Raw genomic sequence first — 26,375 nt, 5'->3', positions numbered from 1 at the left:
ATGTTTTTTATCCTGCTGACAATTGTGTGTTTGATGCTGAGCGTCAGATGATTGCTTAAGTAACCAGAACAGATTTCCTTTTTCGCAAAATGTTTATTCTTTTATTTCACCAGACTAGCGCTTACTTTTTTAATTAATTTTTTTTTAACTCCGATTTGCTGAAGAGATTTAATGGCTATATAAAACTATGCTCTTCATTACACAGTATCACAAGCAGTTAAAATTATATCACCAATTATTCATGATGTATATAAAATGTCCTACAAAAAATATCACTGGAGGGATAACCAGCACTTCTCATGATTACATAACAATCATTTAAAAGGAAACTCACTGGACAACTAACTTAACCACAACACGTCAAGTAAAAATGCAGATGGCACACTGCACAATGGACATTCCTCATATATCCAACTACCATTGGTTAAGCACAGCATGAATTACATTTCTCAGTAACAAATATACAAGAGTACAACACATGAAAAAGCAACACTATACCATTTCCTCGTGCAAAATGACAAGTGCAGTAGATCGACTTGCCTCGTCTTTCGATTGTGTTTTGTGCTAATCTTCTTTAGCGCCCCAAAGGCTCTCGAACGTTCATCCATGTTTTTATCAGCAGGAGTGACCGTCCCCTTCCAACTTGTGAGAGTGTACTTAAAGCAGGACGAGTTTCGTGTAGAGATCACTTCAACAAGGACAAGATTGACCTTCTGAGATGTACTCGGATGCACAGCATCAACCGTATTCAGTGTTATCAGCAGTACTCAGAAGCAGTACCTCCTCGTAATCCCTCATGGCAGGCAGTGGCAGCTTCCCGAGCCACAGAGAACAAAATGCCATCACAGGAAAACAAATCACAGAGTCCTTTGTCCGATTTCACATGCACATTCTAAAAATAGAACATTTACATGAATACCTGGAGCACTGTAAACACCGAGTTCAGGTATGCACAATATTGGTCAAATATGAGGAACAATCACAGTTTAAATATTGCTCATCACAATGCATAGAATACTACGTCATTAACATTAACTGGAGGGGGGATGGTAGAAGCTAAGGAAACAGAGATTAATTCAAGGAGTAGTAATGTCACTAAAGTGGCAGTTGCATTGCACTGACAACGCTTAGAATCACTAGGCAATAAACAATGCCTGTTAAATATAAAATTCATGGAGCTTTCTCAAGCTGATTATTTTCTAGAGTCTCCGCTTTGAGGGATAAGAACTTTCGAGGTTCCAAGTGCGTTCCCTTTTTGCTTCATTGTCTGTGCATGGTTTGGGTAGAGCTAAGTTGCACTTGGGATACGAGTGTGAGTGTCTGGTGTGCAGGCCAGAGCACAGAGTCCATACAGTACGTCGCGTGGTACAGTACATCATATGTTGGTCTGTTGATTCTCGATGCTTTTGTAAAGCCTCACATAGGCTGATATGCTCCTCAGTCTGATTCAGTGTTCATGTGCTAACACTTCACATTACCAAAGGGGAAGCAGCTTGCTTTTGTTCATATGTGTGTGCGTGTGCATGTGTGATTTGTGTATCATGTCAGAGTTTGTTGCTTTGATAAAAGTAAAGGAATGTTTGCCTCCTCAGACCGGTCCAGGCGGACCTCCCTCCTTATAGCTTGACCTCCTTCTGGGTCACAGGCAGAGAGACGCCTCCCTCTACATCAGCCGTCATTTTCTGTGAATGAGGACCAAAGAAAAACATTACAATCACATTGTCCAACAAATCAGGAAAAAAACTAATTTAGCATCAAAGGAAATAAGCTGACCATAGGACATCAACATGGACCAAAACTCATTCATGGATATAACTTTGGATATTACTCATTTGCACTGAACTCAAAACCTTACACAGTCACACACATCAAATCAATACATTAAAGACAAGGTAATCTATACATTTTCTGGCGCGCTCATTAATTTCAGCAAAAACTGGCTCCTAATCCTTTGTTAGTTGACAAATTTATTCTGGAGTTATTGTCTACATCAAAGACAATCACAAATCTAGGGTGATTTTTTTTTCTATTGTTAGTGTTTAAGAAAGGTGATCATTTCATGAAATAAAAAGAGGCTCAGCTCTAACACAATAAACAACATGAGGGCTGGAAACGAACTTCACACAGTATGTGTTTTACTCCAATACAGATTTTAAACACATCATAGCCTTAAATTAATTGAACAACTATCATTGTAGTTTTATAAATCTGCCACCAATCTCATATGGCATCTAAATCCTTGTTATTGTTTTGTTTTTTTTCTGCAGAGTAACAGCAGGTGTAGTAAGTTTTATTTAAAACCGGATTGTGAGCTGGAATGGAATGTTCTACAGTCTTAGAAAGTAATATGAGCCTAAGGCATCAGTCACAGTGGGTGATATTTCCAAAATACCAAGCATGCATTTTTGTGGAGAATGAATGAAATCATCATATGAAGCCCTTTTTAGTAAACTGAAAATATGTTGAACGCTGTGGACGTTTCAGCGGCATTTTTACATTGAACAAAGAGAAAGTGTGTTAAAATATCAAATGGTAACCCTGTCCTTTTATGGTTTCATGGTTGTGTGATGTATGTTTGAACTTCAGAGAGTGTGTGCCCCTACCTTGGCAGGTGTGTGTTTTGGTTTTAGTGAGCTTGTGGTTTAGTGTCAAGACTGCCGCTGCCAGTGGCCGCTGGATGCTGTGGCCCCGTAGTCCTGCACCGAAGACAGGGAGCCTTCACGCTGCAACGATAGCTTGGGTGTCACGCCTCTGAGGGGCCGTGCGGTACCTCATCCTCCACCCATACCACCACCCACCTGCCCCCCAAAAATCCCTATTCAGCTGCTGACTAGCCCACCTCCCTGCCCATGGTAACACTTACAAATCCTTGGTGAATTATAAAACTTTCAAGATTTCCAACTGAACATCTCTACAGCATTATTTAGTTTAAAATACCTAATACTGCAGTTTAACATAACAAGCTTATTATGAAAGGGGGGGCATCGGTGGTGGTGAATTGAATGTAACTGTATGGAGCTGTAGTATTGCAGTGTTACTGGAGGCAATCATTTTAGTTGCATTTTTAATGTTAGTATGGAATGTTATGAGCAGATAAAGTAGGAGCAAAAACAGCAAAGGATGTTATTGAGAAACCCCAACCAAAGACTTGCCTGCAGAGCACAAGCAGTGTGAAATAGGTTTGTTAAGAAAGGCATTCGTTGTTACTGATTGAAAGTTGAAAAAGATGGAGGCCACCAAGTTGTGTCTGTTTCATGGTGAATTTTAAAAATGAGAAATAATTCACTCAAACTGGATTTAAATCACACTTGAGAGATTGAGCACAGTGATGTTTTTGTTGCTTTCTTTTCACTATTATCAATTCTGGATTATCTTCTTTTGTCAAATTAGTGTGGATTACAGTCATTTATACGCATATCATTACATGGTCCCATAAGATCATGACATCTGTTTGACAGCTACCAACTGCAGCCAATTTAAGATGCAACAAAGCATATCTTTGTAAATATTAAACAGAAATTTGGTGCATTTGGTCGCACGGCAAACATTTGCAAAGCATGCCATCACAGCGAGCGAGCAGGAGAGCTGTCAAATAATAAAGAGTCGCTCTCTCAGCGAACATGCTTTCAGGGGAAGGGATGTTTTTAGTGGGTTCAGAAGGAAAGTTTCAACCATGGCAGCAGTGTGACCCTTGAATTAAGCCCAGTGCATGCCTGCAGCGGTGCAGAGCTGTGTGAGGCCTGCAGAGCGGCAGCCAGAGGAGCCCACACAGCCAGCAGACAGCCTCATGCCAAGGCAGCATCCAACACATCCCCCTTCCATGGGACGTGCAGATGCCACCTCTGACTGCACACAGCACACACAGAGGCACTTACGCTCGCCGCCTGCTCAGCCTGGAGGTTGGCCTTTTGCCTTCGGAGATCAGACTTGATGAATCCTGTGATAAACAGACAGGGGAGAGAGATTAAAATGACAATTTGCTTATGGAACATGTGGCTTTTCTGCAAACATATGGAGATACTTTGTACATTATGTTGGTAAAATATATTAAAAAATGTTGCAAGTGTGAACAACACATTAGATTATGTCATTTACCAGACACTTTTGTCCAAAGTGACATCTAGTAAGTACATTTTGTCAACAGTCATCTAACCGACCATATGTCATCGTCATAATCAGCTACGCCTTTAGTAGGAATAAGTAGCAGTTGTATTTTTTGTTCTACAAATTCACATTCTTGTAAAATGTTTAAATAGTATTTGTATTTTGGGGGTTTTTGTGTAGTTATGAGGTTGCAGGTTTTCAGGAAAAATTAAAGTAACAGTGATATTAAAAACACAAGAAACTATAGATTGTTTTCTTTAAAACTTGGTATTTTCTGTTAAACAGGCATGTGTTAGGGTATGGAGAATTAGCTCACAAGATAAAGTCATTTTGGATTTCATTGCAAATTTAATAACAAAACGTGCTTGTTTTTTTGACCACTAGGTGGCATTCTTGCTCTCTGAAAGACTTGACACGCTCCCCACATGTGATGGTGCTGTTTCAGCCCCATTTAAATTTAAATGGAACACAGCACAGGGCAAACAACTGAGTTTTACTGAGTAACAAGGGCTGATATGAGTCCAACGTTCACTGCAGTGCATTGTTAGCGGTGTTGTAAGTGGTGTATATTAAAGAAAGAAGGGAAAGGTTAATGGCTCTACCTGTCATTACAGTTCCTATGAGGAGAAAGATACAGAGGAAGATGTTTCCCGTTAAAGTGCCCCATGCATCGATGATCTTCCCTTGGCAAATGGTGAAAATGATTCCAAAGACCTGGAATGAGATTTGTGAAGCGTTTACGACCCATACCAATGTCTCTTTTACACTCTGTCTGCTTTACATATTCAACCACAGTCTCCTCAGGTTATCATGGACAGCTTAAGCTTCAGGCGGCAGCTGCAGTCCTCACTGACCTGGGCTGAGCAGTTGAGCAGCCCGGACGATGTTCCCTCTGACTCCGGGTAGGTGAGCTCCACAGCAAACTCAAAGCCCAGAGGCAGGTATCCTGTCATGAAGAACCTGCAGACAGACAGTAATCTTCAAATAAAAGCCTAAAATAACATAAAACAGCATGGTCTCGAATAGTTTACTCATTTGCATAAATGTATTTCATCCTGACTGAAGAATCATGAATAGCGACACATATTTCAGGAGGAGGGTGAATGTACTTTGCATTATAATAACTCTGGTCTTGCTTTATGAAATGGAAATCAGACAAAGGAACTGCTATGGAAACCACATATTGGCTTAATCAGCTTACTATAAATAGAAATGATTGTAGGGATAAAGCCCATGTACTGGGGAGTCAGAGGAGTCTTAATTTTGCTTTGACAAAGCCAGATGAGAGAATAGCAGGGAAATGAGAAGTAAAGCCTCAACAAGAATGCTGGCAGTGGCTATTAGTAAAATAGTTTGCAGGACTTGTGGAAAGCACATGTGACAGATATGGTTCATCACAACGTCAGCTTTACAATTAGTCACAACTATTACACTAAGATTGTGGCTGCCAGACATCTGACTTTATACATTATCTTTAGACTCCACTTGTAAAGGCGGGACAGTTTCAACAGCATGGAATAAAAAATTTAAGGTCATCACCAACTGTGATGGCTGCTAACACACCCTAGCTGCTAGGTTAACCTTTTCAACAGCCAAAATATCTCATTCAGGGCTCCCACACTCACGTGGATATCATATTGAAGGACTTCTACGTGGCTTTTAAGGAATTTTCAGGTGACATACAAGCAGTGGTCGAGTTGTAAAAAAAAAAATCAGGGGGGATGGTCAATTTTTTTCACTTGATGAAAAGGGAGGATGGCAGTTTTACAGGGTGGATGATTTTGACCGTTTTTATTTCAGGGGGGATGCCATCCACCCTCATCCCCCCTCAACTCGAGTACTGCATACAAGGATTCAAAATGGGATGTTTGGTTGACATGACATTGGTAAAATTAGACATAGAGGTCTTACTTATTATCCTCTCAGGACATGAAGGTCCCAAGACCTGACACATAATGATGAGTTTACTATCAAGTAATTTTAACACCATTCATTCATTTCCAAAATGTTTTACAGTCTTTCATATTTTTTTTAATCACAAACTTTCAAGGATTTCAAGGAACTTGGGAGCTCTGTTAATGATTCAACGTGTAGAAATAGCTTCCACGCCTCCCGAATCATCATTTCTCGTCAAGGTGGTAAGGAATTTATGGGTCAGTTAAGGCCCAAGTGTAGAGGGAATTTAAGGTGACCTCTGTTTATGTCCATGGTGACGACACTCCTCAGCTTTACATACCCTAGAGCTCCAGATGTGACGAACACCACCCACATGTGGCCCAGGTTCAGGGTGAAGGCATAGATGAGCATTCCAACCAGAGAGAGAAAATACACCACTAAGGTGGTCTGTCTACGGAGAGAGGAAAGGACAATCGGTCATTAGAGACAAACTCAAGCACTGAATATGCTGAAATGCTGTTTACAGCTCCTATCATCTTAGAAATTAAATTTAATCTCATCTGGATTTTACATTTACTGTTACAAAAATACATCCCGTGACAGAACTGCAGCTCCCTGCATGCATTACAAAAGTTACATAATGCAACAACACAGTTTGCTGTATAAAAAGGGATATATTCTAATATGATATTTTCTAATATGATATTTGCTACTAGAGTAGCAAATAGTAATGAAAGTCGTTATATAATACTAATTTAAATACTATTGCAGTGCAGAATAATATTAATAACCTTTATGGACACAGCACTTTTCAAAACAAAGTTGCAGATAATATGGCTAATCAAGTGTTTTACACCAGGAATAAAATGAACACACAGGATGTAATAACAGACCGGAAAAAAATTGGGTAGGGATAGGAGAAGACAGGTGGAAAGGCCTCTGTAGGATCAAGAATTAAAGATAAGACACATGCCTCATAAAACAAAACAGAATAAAATTGGACATTATACCCCAAAAAATGTCCACAAAAGTAGAGACGTGATTTAATAGGTGATGCTGTTTGGTCTAGCCTTGTTTTCCACAGCACAAAAACACATTTACTTCTCTTACTTAGCCAGGAGTTGGCTCAGAGTGTGTGTGTGGACTCTTAAGGAGTTAAAAGGTCAGAGACGACGCTGGGTGCTAGAACACGCTGAGCCTTAAAAAGTATAATGCAGTTAATCTTCTAAACGTGGTGGCTGGAGGCTGGAGCTCGACAAACAGCAGCTCCATCCTGTCACGGCGGGAAAAAACAATATTCCTGGGCCACTGAAGACCTCCTGTCCTAACCCAGGCGGTATCTACACAAACAGGCTTACTCTGATGAAGCTCTCTGTTGTACAACCACGCGTGAAATATTGCTCCCAAATGTTTTTGTTAATTTAACATAGTCCTTTTCCTCTCTCCCACATCGGACAATGGGAGCGTGTGGGTCAACAACAGAAATCTGGCCTGGTTGCTTTCACAGCTACGTATCCTAATGGCATGTTAAGAATTTGACGACACATTTTTCCCAATCATAATAGATTGCATGCCAGATAATTAAAGGTGGCTCTCCTGCTGAGGAACCTGTCCAATGTTTTTTCAGCCTCAGATCACAAAATGAGCAGCTATCTGGGGAAAAGAAGGAAATTCTTAATTTGCTTGACCAAAACAAATGCACGCATGAGTGAAAGCATGAGTAAGGGAAGGCATCTTTAATTGATATTTAGGGATTTTTAGATGGCTGTGCCCCTTTACTATTGAGGTTTTATTATTGCTGGTTTCAGTGGTGCAAGGCCTGAGCTGGGATCTGGGAGGACCAGTGCAGAAAGCCTGTCGGCTCAGATAAGTAGAGAGGGACATCAGACAGAGAACTCAGTCCTGCTGGAATCTCAGTGGTGCCCACTTCCATCAGAGGCTTTAATTCGCTTAGACACCTCACTGTGAACTGGTGATTTAAAAGACATGCATGTGAGGAGCCCTTCCTCTGGCACAAAGATAAGACTGTGGCAGAGGAGGAGGGGCGACTGAGCTTGGAGACTGAGAATTGTGTTGGAGCGCTTCCTTGCAGAGGTCACGCTGAGTTTTCGGATGTCACAGACTCAACTGAAGCTCAAGAGGCCACAAAAAGACAATGGCATAAAGAAAAAAAAATGAAATGGCTTTCATGTTTGCATGCTTCAGCTTGACTGCCCTTTCACAGCGGCTCGAGCACAAATGCTGCAGAAACACAGAAATCCCTACTGTTTTGAAAGGCTGAACATTTTTATATGTAAAACATGATTACCCTGTGAATAAGTTGGGCTACCAAACATATGAACTGACACAATCCGTTTTTGCTCTTCATGTATGGAGCAACAAAAAGTGGGGTTACTTTTTCGCAAGTGTGTAACAAGAATTTCTTACTTGTAAGTTTTGGTCTTGTCCAGCCAGATGCCACATATAAGGGACCCCACCATACCAGCAATGACAATGGTCAGACCAATTCTCCCTGCATTCACCTCTTCACCCTGGGAAAGACAACAAAGAATTTTTTATTATTTTTTTAATCCCACAGTTATCTTGTCCTTGGACTCAACACTGAAACCCAATCTATCTGTATCAGGGTCACATCCTTGGCAGCTAGACAAAATATCATCTACATGTTGGACATACTGACACTGAGCAAGTGAGCATTTCTCTAGGAATGTTCGGGAGAGAGAAAGAAAGACAAAGAAACAAAACTGTGTGGCAATACAGGAAATAAGGCAGCAACATGTTTACCACCTGAGAAACCAGGACTTACAGGGTAGTGCTCAATGATCATCCTGTTCAGCAGGGTGGAAACGGCATAAAAACAGCCGACATTCAGCCCTGCAGAGGACACAAGCAGAAAGTAAAAGTCTCCATCTATTCTGAGAGGACCTGTAGGGAAAGGAGAAGGTCCAGATGGGACCGTATGCTTGGTGCCGTCAGCGCTCCGTCTAAAACCACTGCCAGCAACCTCACACATCAAGTCCACACTGGCCTTCAGCCACATCTACATTATGGGTAAAGCATTTAAGTTCAGCCGAGAACGTGTGTCAATCAATACTTTATTTTACACAACTGCAGACTAGAGATGTTTACACCTCGGAAACTTTTATCTGTACAGTCGAATGTTTCTGGTGAAATGAGAGAGAGGCTGTAAGAGCTTTCAGTGAGGAGTGACAGGACACCAAGGGTCTTATACTCCTACTGTCCTCACTAATAAATTTTGAAACAGCTCATCTTCAAAATGTCAGTCATTAAATGTTGACCTTTGAGCCTTCAGTGGCAAAAACTGATTGTGTGGCCAGGTCGGATGAGTCATGATGACACATACCTCATATCTGAGCACCAAGTCGATAAAGACTGTAAATATCAACAAATAAGATTTTGAACTGTACATAATGATTTTCATGTTTGTCTAACCTTTCGCCTTTGTAGTGCAACAACATCCACGACACAAAGCTAATACTGACATTGGACGGTGAGATGAACTGTAGGTCAGGACTGATGCAATGACAAGCGTTGACATGTAAATGTACTGACCAAGATGAGATGCTGAAAATCTATTTGACGTGACTTTTTAGCTCGATGAAGCGACTGCATCTGCATTGCAAAGCTAAAATTAGGATTTTGGAGCGTCTCAGAGTATTTTCTACTTAACATCATACAGGGAACACTGATCTGTAAGGGAATACGCAAAAGGATGAGAGATTTTCGATGCACAGTTTGTTAATCCTTACTGCTGGATCAAGGTGTGAACTAGAGAGTCAATAACATTTTTTGTCTGACTTGACAAACCACAGGGAATCTTAGGACATGCGGCCTTTTCCTCCTCCCTAGCTATAACACCCAGGGACCCGCTCCTCGGGACGGGGTGCTGCCGCCTCGCCACACACTGACAGATGAAACAGACAGGAGACGCACCGTAGCTGATCACCAGCAGCATGAAGGGTTTGTTGCACAGCAGCCTCATGATGGAGGCCGTGTACGAGTACTCGTCCGGGGGGATGCTCCTGGCCTGGGCCTGGGCCTGGGTGGGAGGGATCTCCGGCCTCTCCTGGAACACTGGGGCACACGCACACACACACACACACACACACACACACACACACACACACACACACACACACACACACACACAGACATACACACAAAAAGAACAGGTTCAGTCACACTGTCAAGAATTCATTTCCCATAATTGTTCTGGTAAACATGACAGAATTTTTCAGCCCAAATAATGGACTCCAGATGCTGCTTTCTTTTAGTCTAACCTGAAAATTAATTTAAAAAAAAAAAATATGATTGGCTTTAAAGGAGCAGTTCACCCAAAATACAAAAAAATCAAGACTAGGTATAGACCTAGTATATGGCTGGGCCATGACTACATTGAGAAATCGGCTGTTCTGACCTCAGTTCTGTGAACAGTGGCTGTAGTGGATGGCAGATTTCAAACTATGGTCATTATACAGTTAAATAGTACTGATTTATGGTCACCGTCAGAACAGAAACATTGTTTTGATGATACTGTTATGCTGCTACTGTGGTTTGCCTACTTCCCTGTTTCACAACTTCACAACTGCTTCACTTATTATCTGGCAACAGATTGTGTCATTGTGATTCATCGATCAGCTTCATTCTCTCCAACTCTTGAAAAAAGTCTGTGATTCTATTGCCACGTTTACAAAGTTAAAAACAGTCATTTCATTTGTATCACAATGAAATCAGGAGATTAACAGGAAAAATTACATGGCAGGAAAAAGGGTTAAAAATAGGGAGATGTTGTCAGCTATGAAAATTATTTTTTATCAGTCACCTTAGTGCATTTCTGTGTGATTTGAGAAAAGTGTTGTCGGGAAGAGTTTCAGTGGGAACTGTTTCCTGCCAAACAACACCAGCAAACTGTATCTGTCCATCATACTCACAAAACGGAGAAAACGTATGCTGGTTCTCTCTGGCATTAAATAGTTCCCAGGAAAGCTATCCAGATGAATAGATTGCATTAGGGGTGGGTGGGAGAACAGCTTTTTTGTGTATTTTGGGTGAAGTGTCCCTTTAACTCAGTCCAAACCTAACACTGGAAATTTGTGCTTTTGCTTATTCTTTCTTTGCTGCTGGACACCGATGGGATTTGAAGCTGCAATGAATAAACAAACACTGGCCATATATCACTTAACATTCCAGCATGTTTGTGGCTTTGTAAAGCAGAGTCATATGATTATAAGGAGGATTACACAATGTTTATTAACAAAATCTTTTTTTTAAAAATGCAGTAACACAATAAAATATGTAATAACTCTGTCATGTGTGACAATTCATATGTCATAATGTGCTGAGTCGCCCTGTGATCTCCACTACGCATCAGTTAGAGTAAGACAGGGGCAGAAAAAGTGGGGGAAATCATACAAAAGATCAACAGAGGCAGCGAAAGAGATGTGCATGTGTGTGTGTTTATGTGTGAGTGTGTGTCCGTGTGCAAGGGCAGGACAAAACTGGACCGTCCCCTGACGACTGCTGAGATAAGATAAATCACCCTGATGATAAGGACCATCCGAACCGTTTGCCCTATCAAAGCCTTCCACCTTGTCTGCAGTGTTCGCCAGTGTGAGCAATGCACACACGACACACACCGAAATGGAAAGATGAGCTTATTGTATGGCGAGGTCAACCATCGCGCCCGTCGTCCAGCTCATTATCAGGTTTGACACAACACAGCAGCACAGCGTGGCATTCAGCAGGACGGAAAGACACACTAAAACAACATCAACTCTTTTTTTTTTTTTTTTGCCATAAATACAGATTGTTTGTCTTGCTTTTATAAGTGAAAAAGTAATTTCAAGAGTAAATGTGAACTGTTCAGAAATGACAATTTTATCAGAAAACTCAACAACCAGAGCAGTGCAGCTTTTCCTACAGACTTTCACGTTTAGCCAATCCTCGCTGTTTCAGTCTTTCAGGTTTTATAACACTGATACCTTTAAGCTGTTTTGGTTGCAATTATTAAAAAAAAAAATCTGCAGTTCTCCTGATGACTGTGTAGGATGCTATTATTGTTATGTAACACCAGACTATTTGCCAGACAGGTACATTTTCAGTATTCACTTTGCCACTCGTCCACTGCAAGCTGCTCTCTGTGCACTGTGGGAAAATACTACAATGCACTTCAATGGACATTCCTCTTAATGAAGAAATAAAAAGTGACCACAGATTATTATAGTTTAAACCGACTGATTTATTATAGTTATAAACTTATTTTGCTTTGATGCTGCTTTTGACTCTCTAATTATCCATCACACTAAATGCTCAGTGGCGGCCCTGCAGTGAAGCTGGCACACACAGCCTCATTAAGCATCTGGCAAGTGCAAAAAAATGATGTAGCATCACCTGCAGGGAAGGACATTTGGCTACATGAGGCCACGCTGTAAAATGTCCTGACGTGTTTGTATGGATATCTGATCTGATATGATTTAAAATACTTACCACACCCGTGATGCACTGAGTCACTGCCACCCTGGAGTGTCACACACAGCCACAATAACACACTGTGACCTGCTCCACCTCTCAGACCGGATGAAGAGCTGATCCATGATTTAAGAATGTTTTACACACCAGCTCAGTGACACAATGCAAAGCAGAGTGAAAGTATTCTTTAACACTTTAACATGACAACAGAGGCTGAATCTGGACTTGTTTCACAGCTTGTGAACATGCGACGTCTTGAAAATGTGCGTCAGTATGTCAAACCTGTAATCTGACTGGATTTTTCATCCAAGCACATGGAGCAGGCTGTGCTTTCTAAAGCTTATCTAAAGTGCCCTCATCCTCTGAATGGAACACAAAAAAATCTGCACTGATAAGCACATATAGACGCAATTTGAGACAGACCTTTTCGACAAACTGCAACGTTGGTCTGCAACAGAAATCATACCACCATTATCAAGTGTTAAAGACCTGTAAAATCACTTAATCACTGACATAAAAAAATATTAAGATAACAATTTCCAGCAGTAACCCTGATGGGGTAATAATTCCTTATCAATGTAATAAAAGCTTCCTACTACTGATATATATATATATTTTTCTGTTAACATTAGCATTATTATACGATTGAGCCATAAGAAACATATGTGGTCTCTGTTGCCATATTCTTTACTGCACTGAAAATAACAAGTACAATGAATGAAAGCTTTGTTCTCAAAGAAACGCAATATTGCCTTTCTTTTTTTTACAACTGCCATATAACAATTTGCCAGAGACTCCATAAAAAGTGATACTGACATACAAGTCAATCATTACTCATTATTGAGAAATGATTTTACATTACTCAACAATGAATGGAACAAAATCAAAATCAGTGAACGAAGGAATGAATCTGAATATTTTACGAATCTAATATTTAGGATTAGAGCCATTTATTCCAGTGGATTGAACTGTTGTTTTATGAGCGATAGCTGTCCATTTCTCCAGATGGATCATCTCACTGTGACTATGATCTGGGACGTTACAGAAAGACAGATGTAATGCTTCCTTACCATCTCACTGCCCTTTGCCCAGAAATTATTTATAGCAGATTCTAATTATAGAAGGTCTCGGTTAAAGTCAGAGTTGCTATATCAAGATAAAGCTTTGGACTCTGCTTTACATTTAGTATCCGCCATGCTCAGAGACCCAATGAGACAACATCTGCCATGGTCACTGATCATGATGTTTTCTAATTAATAAACTGACAATAACCTAAATTCTGGGAATTCACAGTTGCAGTATCTCTTGCTGCCATTTGGAGTTGCTAAAATGCAAACTTGTCTGGTTCAGCTTTAATAACAAAATCTCTAAATGGATAACAGGTGTGTATTAAACCTCCATTGTTATTACATTATTACTATTAACCTCTAAAAATCAGAAGACATGTGTTTTCTCATTAGTGACAGAACTTATCTGATTCCATAATTTATAGTCAAGGTTTGATCTGCTCCATTAATTTACCACTCACTGTTGGCACTGATCATCACAGGCAGAATTTATGCTTTTAGTGTCAGCCAGCTGTCTGTTTCTGCTGCCCCAGAATAAAAAAATGCCACTTAGCATCTCCAAAAAAATGAAAAGGCCGTGTTGTGAAGCTTCCCCGTGCCTCTCGCGCTGTCAGAGAGTTTCAGTAGTTTGCAGAAGTGAAGGGAGGAATTTAGCAGAGCCCAGGGGGGGAAGATGATGATTTCATAAAACACTTCCATGACTTCCTGAGTTCCTGCTTGTATTTTACATCATGTCCGAACACATCTCATCACAAAGTGGACAATTACAGCAATTACCGCAGCTGCTCATCTAGTTGAACACAGTGCTGTTGAGTTTTCAGTAGAGAGCACATCTCAACACGCACTGGACCACGGGAGCACTGAGCTTTCCACCAGCGCCGCCTGAGGAGCCTAACAACCAGAGCAGGAGCCTCGCCATAAGAAGAGCAGGTCCAGGGAGCTGTACGTCAAACAATGAACCTTATTGTTGCAATAAGACTTCTAAGGTCATCTGAGAACAGCCTCACATTACAACGCTGGCCATGAAAAGGTCACTTCTTGTTTGGCGTCAGTGTAAGGGACAGAGGAGGTGATCAGAGGTAACTGCTCTGTCACAGCCCGACACACCACTGGAAAGCATAAACTGTCATCACCGCTATTTGTTTGATTTGTTTTCAGAGCCATGACTGTGGGAGCGATATGACATTGAGAAAGAAATGCGACGAGCAATTGTGCATGAGCAAAGAGCCAGGAGAGCGCTTAGTCACTGAATGTGCATGTGAGCACAAAGAGTCAGGGATACAAAGACTTACAGATGACCACAAGGACGAAGATCACGGTGGCCACTCCGGCAGTGATGTAGAACATGATGCTGATGTGGTACGCCAGCTCGTCCATATCGTCCACATTAGGCACAATGATCGGTGGGACCAGGAACCCAATGGCAATACCCAGCTGTGGGTGAGAGGGACAGAAAACAAGTATTACCCTGTGCCATCACCTGGCGTCTACACACTCACTCGCACACACAAACAACGTCATTTTAAGTGGGGAAGAATGTTTACATAAATGGGAGAAGCTTGCAGGAAGGGATCATAAGAGACAAAAAGGGGTTGGAGGCTTCTATAAAACCACATCAGACAAATAGAATACACAATTTCATACCTGTTTCTGCTTTGATTAAAAAAAAAAAAAAAAAAAAAAAAAAAAAAAAAAAAGGAAACCACTGACACAACCAAATGTGATATGAAAACGTGAAAAAACTGATCTGCGAACAGGGCTCAAGGGCATCTTCACCCTACACCCGAGCTGTTACAGCAGTGGCCTTTGACTTGTTGACATATGTTTGAGTGATAATATACCAGCTACTCCGAACACAAAAGTTGTGCATGCTTCGTTAGGTGTGACATGAAAATGTGTGAAGAAGAATGTGTTGGATCGTAAAGGTAATACCAGGGATCATCTTTCCTGGAGATGGTAGTCCATATATGTGTCTGAGCATTCAGTGTCTGTGTCGCTTTTCGGACTACTTAAAGGAACAGTTCATCCAAAATACAGAAAAGAAACTTTTCCACTTACCCCTAGAGCAATTTATCCATCCAGATAGTTTTTTTGTGTGTGTGTGTGAGATTTGGCAAAGAACACCAGCAAATTATATCTATTCACCTCTAATTCGTACACATTGGGCACAAATAGATACAGTTTGCAAGTGTTTTTTTTAGCAGGAAATAAAGTAGTTCCCAATTAAACTCTTTGCCCCTGTGGGCTGCAGATTTTGCCAGGTATCAGCATTGTTATCTTTGAAAAGAGCTGCTGCTGCTCAGGTTTTTCACAGGTAAATTCTTGACAGCGCGAGCTTTCACACAGTGAAAGCCATTCTGAGACAATCTCAACAAACTGGAAACCTCACCAAATCACACAGAAACTATGAATCTTTTTTGTATTTTGAATGAGCCATTTCTTTAACGCCCTACCCTTTCCCACTGTCCACCAAAAGGTAAGGTGGATCTTGGACAAATAGGAGTGCTAAACTTTCCAAATTTGAATACCACATGAGAAGTTCCCACTTCCTCAGCTTCCTAGAGCCTCAAGAACATTCCAGAAGGGGACATCAGCCGAAGTCTAGGGGAAAGGTGAGAGGGAAAAAAGGGCAGAAGGTGAAGGGCAGAAGGCTCCTCCAGCAGGAACCCACCAATAGAAAGTGCGTGGCGTGCAAGCATACGTATAAAATGTGTCAGACCGCTTCAGTCCTCCCAGCATGCTAATGCCTACAGTATGTTGTCAGGACTGCTCAGGGACTTTTTCGAGTCCCTCCTCTACCGTCTATGACAAATGCACTGTGCACAGTTTCTATATTGATGGTTACATATCTAACACACGCTACTACAACACTGATCAACTTACCTTGCCGTCATTTTGCTAGAGATAGCTTTACAAGAGACTCACAGGAGCCTATTAAAGATCAGCATCCCTACAACAGAGTAACTGAAAAGTCATCTTAAATTTGCTTCATCACAGTCATCAGTTCAAAGCAAAGGAAATGAAACAAAAACCATCTCAAAATAACTTGCATTGCGTCCTCAAAACTTGTGTAGTATTTTTATTATTTTTAAACAGAGCACGACTTAATAGCTTGTCTAAAACTTTATTTTTAGTTGGTCCAAAACCAGAATGGCTTTTCTCCTACATCAACTTGAAAGAAAATTAATTTGGCACACAATTAAGTGTTTTTGATCTTCAAAACATCACATGCCTTCATGGAAATCCACTAACTAGTCTTGTTTAAGTGGGCTATTTCTGAACATCCAGGGGGATTTGTGAACTACATCAGCCCAAAAACTTGGAGGTATCAGGTTTAGGACCAGAGCCAAAGGAATAAAGGAGCAAGAAAACATCAACAACAATGCAGCCTTTTATCTTCACATGAAAGCCAGGAGCAGGAAGCAGGATTGAGTCACAAAACAGAAACATGCGTGACAAAGATTGTTATGCAGTGTTCTTCCCTATGCATATAAAAGAGGACACAACTCAAGTGAGGAGAAAACTGTTTGGCTTCATAAGTCGAAAGGCAGCAGAGTTGAGAACTCTGTTTGGCAAACTCTTCTTTTTGTGTGCCTTATAATTTATAGGAAGACTGTTATGCCTGTAAGTGTTGTAGTTAAATATCCCTTTTTATCAGCTGGTTTGGCACTTAGCACCAGTTTCTAAGCAGGAAGAATTAACAGAACAGTTCACCCAAAATTCAGTGAAGATATTTGCCCTCTTAACCATACTGTAATCAATTCATTGAGATTGTTTCTGTGTGATTTGGTGAGGTTTCCAATGCCACCATCTTCCCTGTCTCCTGGCACCCCTGTACATCAGAGTTGAATGGGAATTCAAGCCCGAACCATCAGTAAAAAACACAATTACAATTACATAATTACTGATATCCAGAAAAATCCACTGCCCTCAGGTTGAAGAGTTTCAATGGGAACTATTTTCTGCTGAAGAACACCAGAAAACTACATCTCTCTGCTCTGAACAAGAGCAAATTTGAGGCAGATAGATAAAGTTTGCCAGTGCTGCTCAGCAAGAAATAGTTCCCTATGGATTATGTCAGGTATCTGTGTCATTGTCTTTGGGAAGAACTGCTGCGGTTCAGTTTTTCCCATGTGCATTCCCGTGTAAACAAACAAAAATCCATCCAGCTCCATTGTATTAGGGTGTCAGGAGACCACACAGGCTGGAAACCTCACCAAATCACACAGGAACTTTCTTTGCACTTTGGGTGAACTATTCCTTTAAGAACTAACGTTAATTTGAGAAGCGAATTCTTGCCCTCAGAAGTCCACATTGCATCAAAACCTTTTAAACCCGTTTCTCTGCAGCCTAGTTCTTTTGTCTTGCTGATTTTTTTCTATGCTGACCATTCCTTTGACAAATTCTGCAGGTGCATGTTAAAAACACAATCTGAGGTGAAGGAGAGCTCGTGGTATGAAACGTGCTTCTGTTTTGCTGTTGCCTCGAGTTGCAGGAGACCTCGTAAGTATATGGTGTGGTCGACTATTTGCAGTGTGACCTATTTTTATGAGTGAAGGTAAACAACCAGAGACACCCTCCCCTGCGGCCCTGACTAACTTGCCATGTGCACAGCATTCTCAATGTAATCTCATTGTACAATTAATTTACCCAAGCCGTGGGAGCTTGTTGAGAAGCAGACGGTTCGAGCGGTGGAAGTCACCCGCCATCCCCCGCAATTTCCCCAGGCTAGGAAGAACAAACCACACACACAAACATAAACAGATCACTTTGAACAATTCTCTAAAAACCTACATCTCGCTATTTAATCAGACAGATCTACACTCAGTCCTATATGGGCCTCTACCTTCACTCATGTTCTCCACACCTGTTGCCCGTGTGTTAGGAAGAAAACCAAGGACATGTGTGTGAGGATTTATGGGCTTCACTTAACTGACAAGGACAATGTCCAAGAGCATTATGTCCATATGTAGCTGACATTGTCATCACTTTGTTCCTGAACTCAGGTTTTCTACTCAGCAGATTTAATTAGACTGCATAACATTTACTATCGAAAGCATTCATGGATCATAACTGCAGCATTACGTATATTAGAGTTTACTTCCATATTAAAAAATAGTAGCTAAGCTCTTGTAAAGGCCCAATGTTATTATGTTATAGTCTTCATTTAACCATTTCATTCTTCCAATCTAATCTGAAAGTTTGGCATCTGGCAAATAATTTTAATCTTAAATGTCAGTAAGTTAAAAAAAAAAAAATCACATTAACTTGAATGTATCTAAATGTAAACTGTGAGCAAACACACACACACACACAGTTGTTAGTATTCAAACAAAACATCCACTTTGTAACCGTGACTTCCCACACACCATGTAACCGGGCGCAGGAAACTGAGGTGAAAGAAAGGAAACTAATGATGTGAACATCTAGAAAGTGTTTAGATCTGAATGTACACAACATTGGCTTTCTAAAGGTCCCTCTCGCTGCTGGAGACTGAAGTGGCCAGCAGCCATACAAATATCCTCCACTGGCAGAGAGAGGGAATCCATTCCTGAAACCTGAAACCTGCTGACTCAAGAGGACAGGCTTACTATGACAGGGCAGGAAGTCAGCCTTGCACAGAGACTCTTACAGCACAGCAGTCACACATTTAAGATAGCAGACAGAGACATAATGCAAAACGAACCTACCTAATGCCTAAATTACAATTAGCACATTGTGGTTCATCTATAAACCACTCCCCCTCCACACACACCCCCACACAAAACTACCTTAACGGAGACATGAGAAGTGCATGAGCACCAATGTAAACGCACACTGGCATAGAAAGTTTGAGCACAGTAGGTAAACAGAGACACACCTGGTTTCCCAGAACGCCAATGGAACAGGCAGTGGAGACCTCTTGCTGTCCAAACCACAGGGACGCAAGTCTGGACGGGATGCCCAGGACATAAACCGTGGCCACTGAGCACACAAACTGCCCGAAGAAGGTCATTGCAAACATGTTGGGGGCGGCTGTGCCCGTCTTGATCCAGGCCCCGACGCAGTTGAAGGCGGCGCCCACCACGACGACGTCTCTGATGCCCCGATTGTCGAGCAGCCACATGACGGGCAGGATGAGGGGGATGTAGGTGAGGAAATAGATCATGGACAGCCAGTCAATGGCCAGGTTGTCGATGTTGTAGAAGCGCATGAAGATGTTGCTGATGATGCCATACTGCAGCCACATGAAGGCGTTGCTCATGGAGTAGGCACTAAACAGGAAGAGCATGACCCAGCGCCGCTTGTACAGCTTGGTCTCCATCAGTGGGAAAAGATGGGTGGTGTCCAGGACGGAGGGCTCCAGGGCGAGGCTGCTGTCTCCCAGGTCATATTCTCCCAGGCTGCCGCTCTCCCCTCTTCGAGGAGAACAAGCGTCGTCCCCGGCCTTGCCCTGGTCGTCGATCCACTCATGGGGTAATTCATCCTGCGTGCTCATGCTCCCCCCTCCAACAATAGTGCCTTTCCCTTCTGCTCTTTGAAGCATTTAGTAGCTGGAGGGAAGAGCAAATATTTCTCCTTGTGTGTGTAATCTGCAACAAGTTATTTACCTGGCTTGCCCCTCCCACCCCATCAGGTGCTATTTCCTAAACACAGCCAACAAACGAGCTCAACTGCTGTGCCGAAAGTGGAGATTACCGCTTATTATTCCTGCTGAGTTGGCAACCGTGCATTTGAGTTGCAGTTTTAATATAATGAGTGGTGTTGGAGAGCTCTTGTCCAAGCCAACAAGTACATGCCTGACTGACTCTAACAGTGCAAGACTTGCCTGCATGTTCTGCTATTTATCTCCTTCTGCTCTTCCGTCATGTGATGATTTTCTTTTATGTTTCCCACTCAAACTCCTCCTTCCACCTCAAGTTAGAGCATCAGCTAACAGCTGATAACAGGCTTTCTGCCTGAACTTCTGTTGTATGACAATATGGTGAATGTCTTGCTTAATCTGGGCACATGACACACACAATGTGGCTTGACCACATGGAACAAAAGTCCATTGGGCATGACACTTAACAAAGACTGCAAGTTAATCAGAAAATGGAAGGAACTGGTATGCAGCAGTCAGTGGCCAAAGGCGAGATACAATGTAGTCACTCAAAACAAGAAGCCAGCTCAAATGTTTGTTTTAATGATAGCAAACACACTTTAAGCAAATAACACACAGTAAGCTTCGGAACTGACATATTTTTCCAGCAACTAAAATGCAGGAACACAATTCCAAAGCAGCCATAAATGTTTGGTTTGACAGCCATATGATGACACATAAACAAATATTAGAATATGGGCTTTGGTCCACACCAAAGTAAGCATGCACTGTCACTGTCACATAAATGCACAGCTTAACTCCTCAGCCCATCAAAAACTGAAAATGCACAGGATACAGCATTAAATATAGACTCTTGGGCCAAACATTCAACACAGTAAAGCAGCACCCCATCCCGTCAGCTTCATTGAAACACCCAAGGTCCAATGGGCAGTAAGCTGAAGCTGTTTTAGAGTATACGCTGATGTGGTAGCATTTCTTATCAGCATATGTGTGTCTTCCATCTCTAAGAAGACAACAACTGCTGACAAGAGTTGAACGCATGTGTTTTTCTCTCTCGGAGCATTTACCTTTAATTTTCTCTAACAACATATTACAATTCCTGACAGGTGAGGTGTAAAAATAAATAAGTCATTCACGGTACAATGGGTAATCAACTGTGTTGTCCCCTTTTAAAACCTAAGATTTAGGTCAGAAAAGCCGGTTTACCTTTGACAATAGTTTGTGACAGTGTTTAACGAAACTTAAGTCACTATTCGTGCCACATTTCACCTCACACACAGGTGAGAGCACTATAATGACTGCATTCACTGCATAAAGTGTATACTAGAGCCCGACCGATTTATCGGTAGGCCGATTTAATCGGCCGATTATAGCCATTAGGGAATAATCGGTAATCGGCCAAAAGTTGGCCGATTGACGCCGATGTTAACACTTATTTTTCCACTAGTAAAATGCAGGGAATATGGTGTTTTCTTAGAAGTAATGTCCTTGCGTTACGTATCCAGTAGAGGGCCTCCGACTCCTTTCAGGTCACGCTCAACAGTGAAGCAGCAGAGTGAAGTAGTGAGAAGAGGGAAGAGCCGACAGCGTATTTACTGAGCCCAGCGGTTTGCTTCAATGGTAAGTTTATAACTAGTTTGTGACTTAAACAATAACTCAATAAGTTTCCCATTCCCCATGGCGAGCCTCGTTGTGTTTGTCACACTTGACTGATATGTTAGCAAGCTAAAGTTAGGATGACCTAGCTTAAATATTACCTTGCTGAGCACTTTCCATGCTAGCAGACTAGATAAGACCGGAGCACATTAGGATAACGCGTCGTCGCCGTGCAAAAACCATTATGGGCTGCATTCATTTACAGCAGCGCACCAACTGTGTTTTTTAACTTATGGCGCTGAGGTAGAAAAAAGCGTTTCTGGTCCAAGTTATAACTTCATGGAGGAAAGAAAATGTGAACGCACGTTTAGAGGACATCAGAGAGGGGCATTTCAAATCATGTTTTACCAGAGACTTTTATGACGCTGTTTCTCCACCTACCTATTACCTACAGATAATAATTTATTAATAATTTGTAATTTATTACACTCACTGACCACTTCATTAGACACTGTGCAATGTAATGCACACCAATAACAGCCCTGCCATGAATTCTATTTTAATAAATGTATTACTTTGTAAATGTTGACACTGTCAGAGAGATTTCTTTATGTTTTCTGAGATGATAGTGGGTGTTGCTGTTGGTGTGGAGAGCAGTATGTTGAAGTGAAGAGTATTTTGACCCTCTGGTGCATGTAAGTGGGGTTGACAAAATATCAGACACCTCAATATGATGCTCCTCACACCAACACCCACTGCCACCTCAATAATAACCATAAAGAAGAATTATCAGCTTTCTTACAGTCAACAACATCTTAAAAGTAATAGGTTTAGTCTAGTGAAGTGGCCAGGAGTGTACACGCCATATTCATGTGAACACAAGTAAGACAAATGCTTAATGTCTGAGTTTCAAAATGGCTCACATAACTAGACAGATTTGTAACGTTATTTTTTAACTAACGTGTATTATGTCTTACTGTTTTTTTACAGATGGCAAAAGAAGGTGGATGCAGTATGGTGTGGGACTACTTCACCAAGGATGTCACTGGTGAAGCAGTCTGTAATATTTGTGCAGCTTCTGTAAGCCAGGGATCAAGCAAGCAAAAAGCAAAAAACACAACCAACCTATGGCAGCACCTTAAAGCTAAACATGATGACATGATGATACTGCCTTTTTGCACATCATATTTTTGATTTGTTTTATGTTCAAATTGTTCATATGCTGCTTGTTCCACACAATTTCTGATAATAAAAGTATTTGAAAATAGTAAAATGTTCTCCCTTCAATTAATATCTTTGTAACAAGTGTTTAGAACTATATTTAAGCCATCCAAAGCAGGTTGTCTTTTTTTTTTTTTTAATTGAAAAATGTAAAAATTTAATCGGCCGATATATCGGTTATCGGATTTTTTTTATTCCCTAATATCGGAATCGGCATCGGCCCCAAAAAATCCATATCGGTCGGGCCCTAGTGTATACAACTAGTGGGCCAAGAAAACATCATGTAGAACTATAAAAACAAGGTTGATGCTCTTTGACAGGTACAGCGCACCTGCTGTGGGCAGGAAGTACGCCTCTGCGCTCAAACAATGTGACGGTATCCCGCCGTCTGAGGACTGCTTATTAGCCTTAGTGTTTGTGCCTCATAAATTGGATTCATTAATGCTCCATCACATTACGTTACATCATCGGCCATGGGCACTGCCACACCGGGAGACCCAAAGCTACTTTATTTCATTAAGGACATTATCACCAGCCAATCTATATATTCTATAAATACAGAATATCTGGAGCTTGGCGTGGAGAGACAAACAAGCAGATATAAACGGATGTAAAGCGTCAAATAACTGGTGAAGTAAAGGAGTAGGAAGCCAATCTTCTGCAAGTTTCATGGACCACTGAAAGCACAATGTCAGATGACCCCCGTCCCACGCACACACACACACACATACACACACACACACACACACACAGCCCCTCAGTGTACCAGTCATGAGTTTTTAATCCACCACTTACAACTGTGTCCAATTTCCTCGAACAATACTATTTGTCTGGTCAGTTGGTATCATTCATTAACCAGGAAAATGTAAAAAATTCTCACGTTTTTGGTTTTACTGGGATAATGCCAATAATCTAAGGAGTGGTAAGTATAATAACTATTTACTATTTTATCACTATCCTATTATTCTTTTATTTTCTTAAATTAATGTAATTATTTTATTAATTGTACTCTATTTTACTAATGTTTTAAATTATTGTAATGCTGACATTTTATTGTTGTTCAAGGGCCTTAGACCAAGAATCTGCCAAAACTACTAAGGAATATTAAACAAACCAAAAAAATGTAACTCTTTTTGCATCACAGGTTTGTAAACGAGCAGTGAGCATTGCTCACTGTGCAGTGTAATGGGGAATTTGACCCTGACCCTGACGCATGTAGACCTGACTACTGTTAAGGGATGATGAGTTACTGCTTTATCACCAGCTAATTAAGCATTAACTCATGAGCCATAGAAGTGCTGCCCCAGAGTTACTGATTTTCTAAGGTAAAGATAATATTTGCTTGACAGCACTGTGACAGACCAGATGTCATTATTTGGCCTGTGTGATTCATTATTAGACATGACAGATTTTTGTGAATTTGGTCTCAATTATAATAGAAAAAAGCTACAAGACCAAATCTGGACTAGGCTCAGATATAATGTGCTTCCCTTACTCAAACGATGCTCATGCAAAAAAATAATTTTAAGACTGAAGTTAGGACGGAATTTACACTCACAGAAATTAATCACACACCTCTGCCCAAACTGAATTCAGATAAGTGATTGAGCATCATTTAATATTTGAGCTGATGGTCTTATAGACATTGCGTGACTAAGAGCTGATTAAAGGGACAATAAACTACATGCTCTCCTGATGAGGTGCATTTCCTGTTGAAACAGGATATATAGATGGGTCATCAGGTGGGATAGAGAATTATTTTATCTGTGGTTGAAATTTTCATTAAATAACGTAGGTTTTCCAGAAAGTAATAGGATTTTGATGTGAAAAGTTTTTTTTTTTTTTTTTTTTTTTTAATTTTTGGGGGGCATGGAAAATTAGCTGACAAACAGATAAAGTGATTTTGACTTCAAGGGAGCTTTTTCATTTTCCCAGTTGTTTTTATGATTTATCACTATTAATATTTGTCATAGATTTGGTTTGTTAAAAGTTAGGAGGCTACTACATCTACAGGTTCCACTCACTTGGATTAAACGTCAGATTACACATTTGCAGCTTCTGTGCCACTGAGCCAAATACGGATCTGTGTATTTGCAAATCTCTTCTGTAAATTCCAAGTTAGCATGGAGGTGTACCAGCACCTTCATCCTCACAGAGACATACGGCCATGCAACATGATATGATGGGTGACAGCCCCTTGACTGACAAGACTGTCTGCCAAGGGGCTGGAGAAGCAGTGGGGTGGAGCTGGTGGAGGTGTTATAGATAAATAAATATTACTATTATCCCTATGAAACCCTACCCCATGACAAAAAACATAATATCCCCATAGGGAACCTACAGTGTGCCTGTGGTACTTTACTGCATCATTATCATTATCCCAATGTATCACCATTATATTCCTAATGCACGGGCTATACAGTGAAGAGTGTTGCTGTTACTGGTATGGTATTTTTCAAAAAATAAAAACCTCATGGATCTTTTTGTCATAGGTCTGGCAGATGATCTAGTTGTGTGTCTTCCCAGCAGACTTGAGCCGACTGGAAATTTCCAATGCTATTCGTGTGCTGCACTGCCCCTGCTGTCCCCGGCCTCCAGCTACACCACCTCTGGCTGCATTTAAGCAAATATCAGGCATGAATGGAAGGAGTGAAAGGGACCGTGGAGAAGAGGCGAGCCAACACCACCCTCACAATACTGAAACCAAAACCTCAAATGCAGCTCATGTTGCCCTTTATGCTTGAATGTTTCCAGAAAACAAATAAATAATAAATAAACAAGCATTTACCTGCGTGCCACAAAATCAAACTCAGAAGGCAAGACACCAGTTTCGTTTTGTACAGCTTAGATCTCAACTAAAGAAATAACCGGGATTGCGTGGTTGATAATACTTTGGCAGGGCAATCGCCTCGTTTTCATTAGGACAGCGCAAGAAAAATGCTTAACCACAAGCGATGCCTATCATAAAACATTATCAGCTTGGTTGAACTGCACATACAATAGACTATACTTTCAGGTTTTCGGCTATGAGGTGATCCACGATGTGTCATCCTCAGCCGCTTCCCGTTTAAATACAAAGTCTCGTCCTTTACTATGCCCATACAAAACTCTACAGCCCCATTATCTGAGTAGAAACTGTCATGAAAAAACAGCAAAAAAATTTTTTTTTGGAAAAAGACTGTCAGTGTAACATACCTGGAGCACAGCCGCATTAATACACTACAATGAATGTATAGGCTACACTGTACCAGCAGAAGATGGCGGAATTGTACATGGCATCACGTCATTTCCCTTTGGATGCCCCAGTTGCAATAAACAACTCCAAAGTTTGGAGAATAATTTTGGGCTTGGTGAAACCCAGGGTGTGGTGTGCCTTCCTTGAAAAAGCTGTCACCTAGTGTGACTTCATAGGAAAAAGC

The 26,375-nt window shown here is 41.1% G+C and overlaps 1 protein-coding gene across 3 annotated transcripts in view; it reads right to left on the bottom strand.

The window, feature by feature from the left end:
- Window positions 1-73: 73 nt before the first annotated feature.
- flvcr2a (FLVCR choline and putative heme transporter 2a) overlaps window positions 74-26,375 on the bottom strand; it is a 29,410-nt gene continuing 3,108 nt past the window's right edge. Inside the window, exons 1-12 of one of the 3 annotated variants that reach the window (XM_030044536.1) lie at window positions 26,152-26,193; window positions 19,417-20,089; window positions 14,849-14,990; window positions 9,955-10,095; window positions 8,807-8,874; window positions 8,428-8,531; window positions 6,341-6,451; window positions 4,959-5,064; window positions 4,707-4,818; window positions 3,876-3,937; window positions 2,604-2,723; window positions 1,162-1,682 (exon numbers count right to left, since the gene is read on the bottom strand). In XM_030044536.1, coding sequence (XP_029900396.1) covers window positions 2,649-2,723; window positions 3,876-3,937; window positions 4,707-4,818; window positions 4,959-5,064; window positions 6,341-6,451; window positions 8,428-8,531; window positions 8,807-8,874; window positions 9,955-10,095; window positions 14,849-14,990; window positions 19,417-20,082 — 1,587 coding nt within the window. In that variant the 5' untranslated portion in view covers window positions 20,083-20,089; window positions 26,152-26,193 and the 3' untranslated portion in view covers window positions 1,162-1,682; window positions 2,604-2,648. Of the gene's footprint in view, window positions 1,683-2,603; window positions 2,724-3,875; window positions 3,938-4,706; window positions 4,819-4,958; window positions 5,065-6,340; window positions 6,452-8,427; window positions 8,532-8,806; window positions 8,875-9,954; window positions 10,096-14,848; window positions 14,991-19,416; window positions 20,776-26,151; window positions 26,194-26,375 lie in introns of those variants that run through there. The other 2 variants (XM_030044538.1, XM_030044537.1) reach the window with 2 other exon arrangements.

This window comes from Myripristis murdjan, chromosome 22 (assembly GCF_902150065.1).
Source record: "Myripristis murdjan chromosome 22, fMyrMur1.1, whole genome shotgun sequence".
Taxonomy (NCBI): Eukaryota; Metazoa; Chordata; class Actinopteri; order Holocentriformes; family Holocentridae; genus Myripristis; species Myripristis murdjan.
The sequence above is the reverse complement of the archived record's forward strand: the minus strand, read 5'-3'. Positions and strand labels throughout refer to the sequence as shown.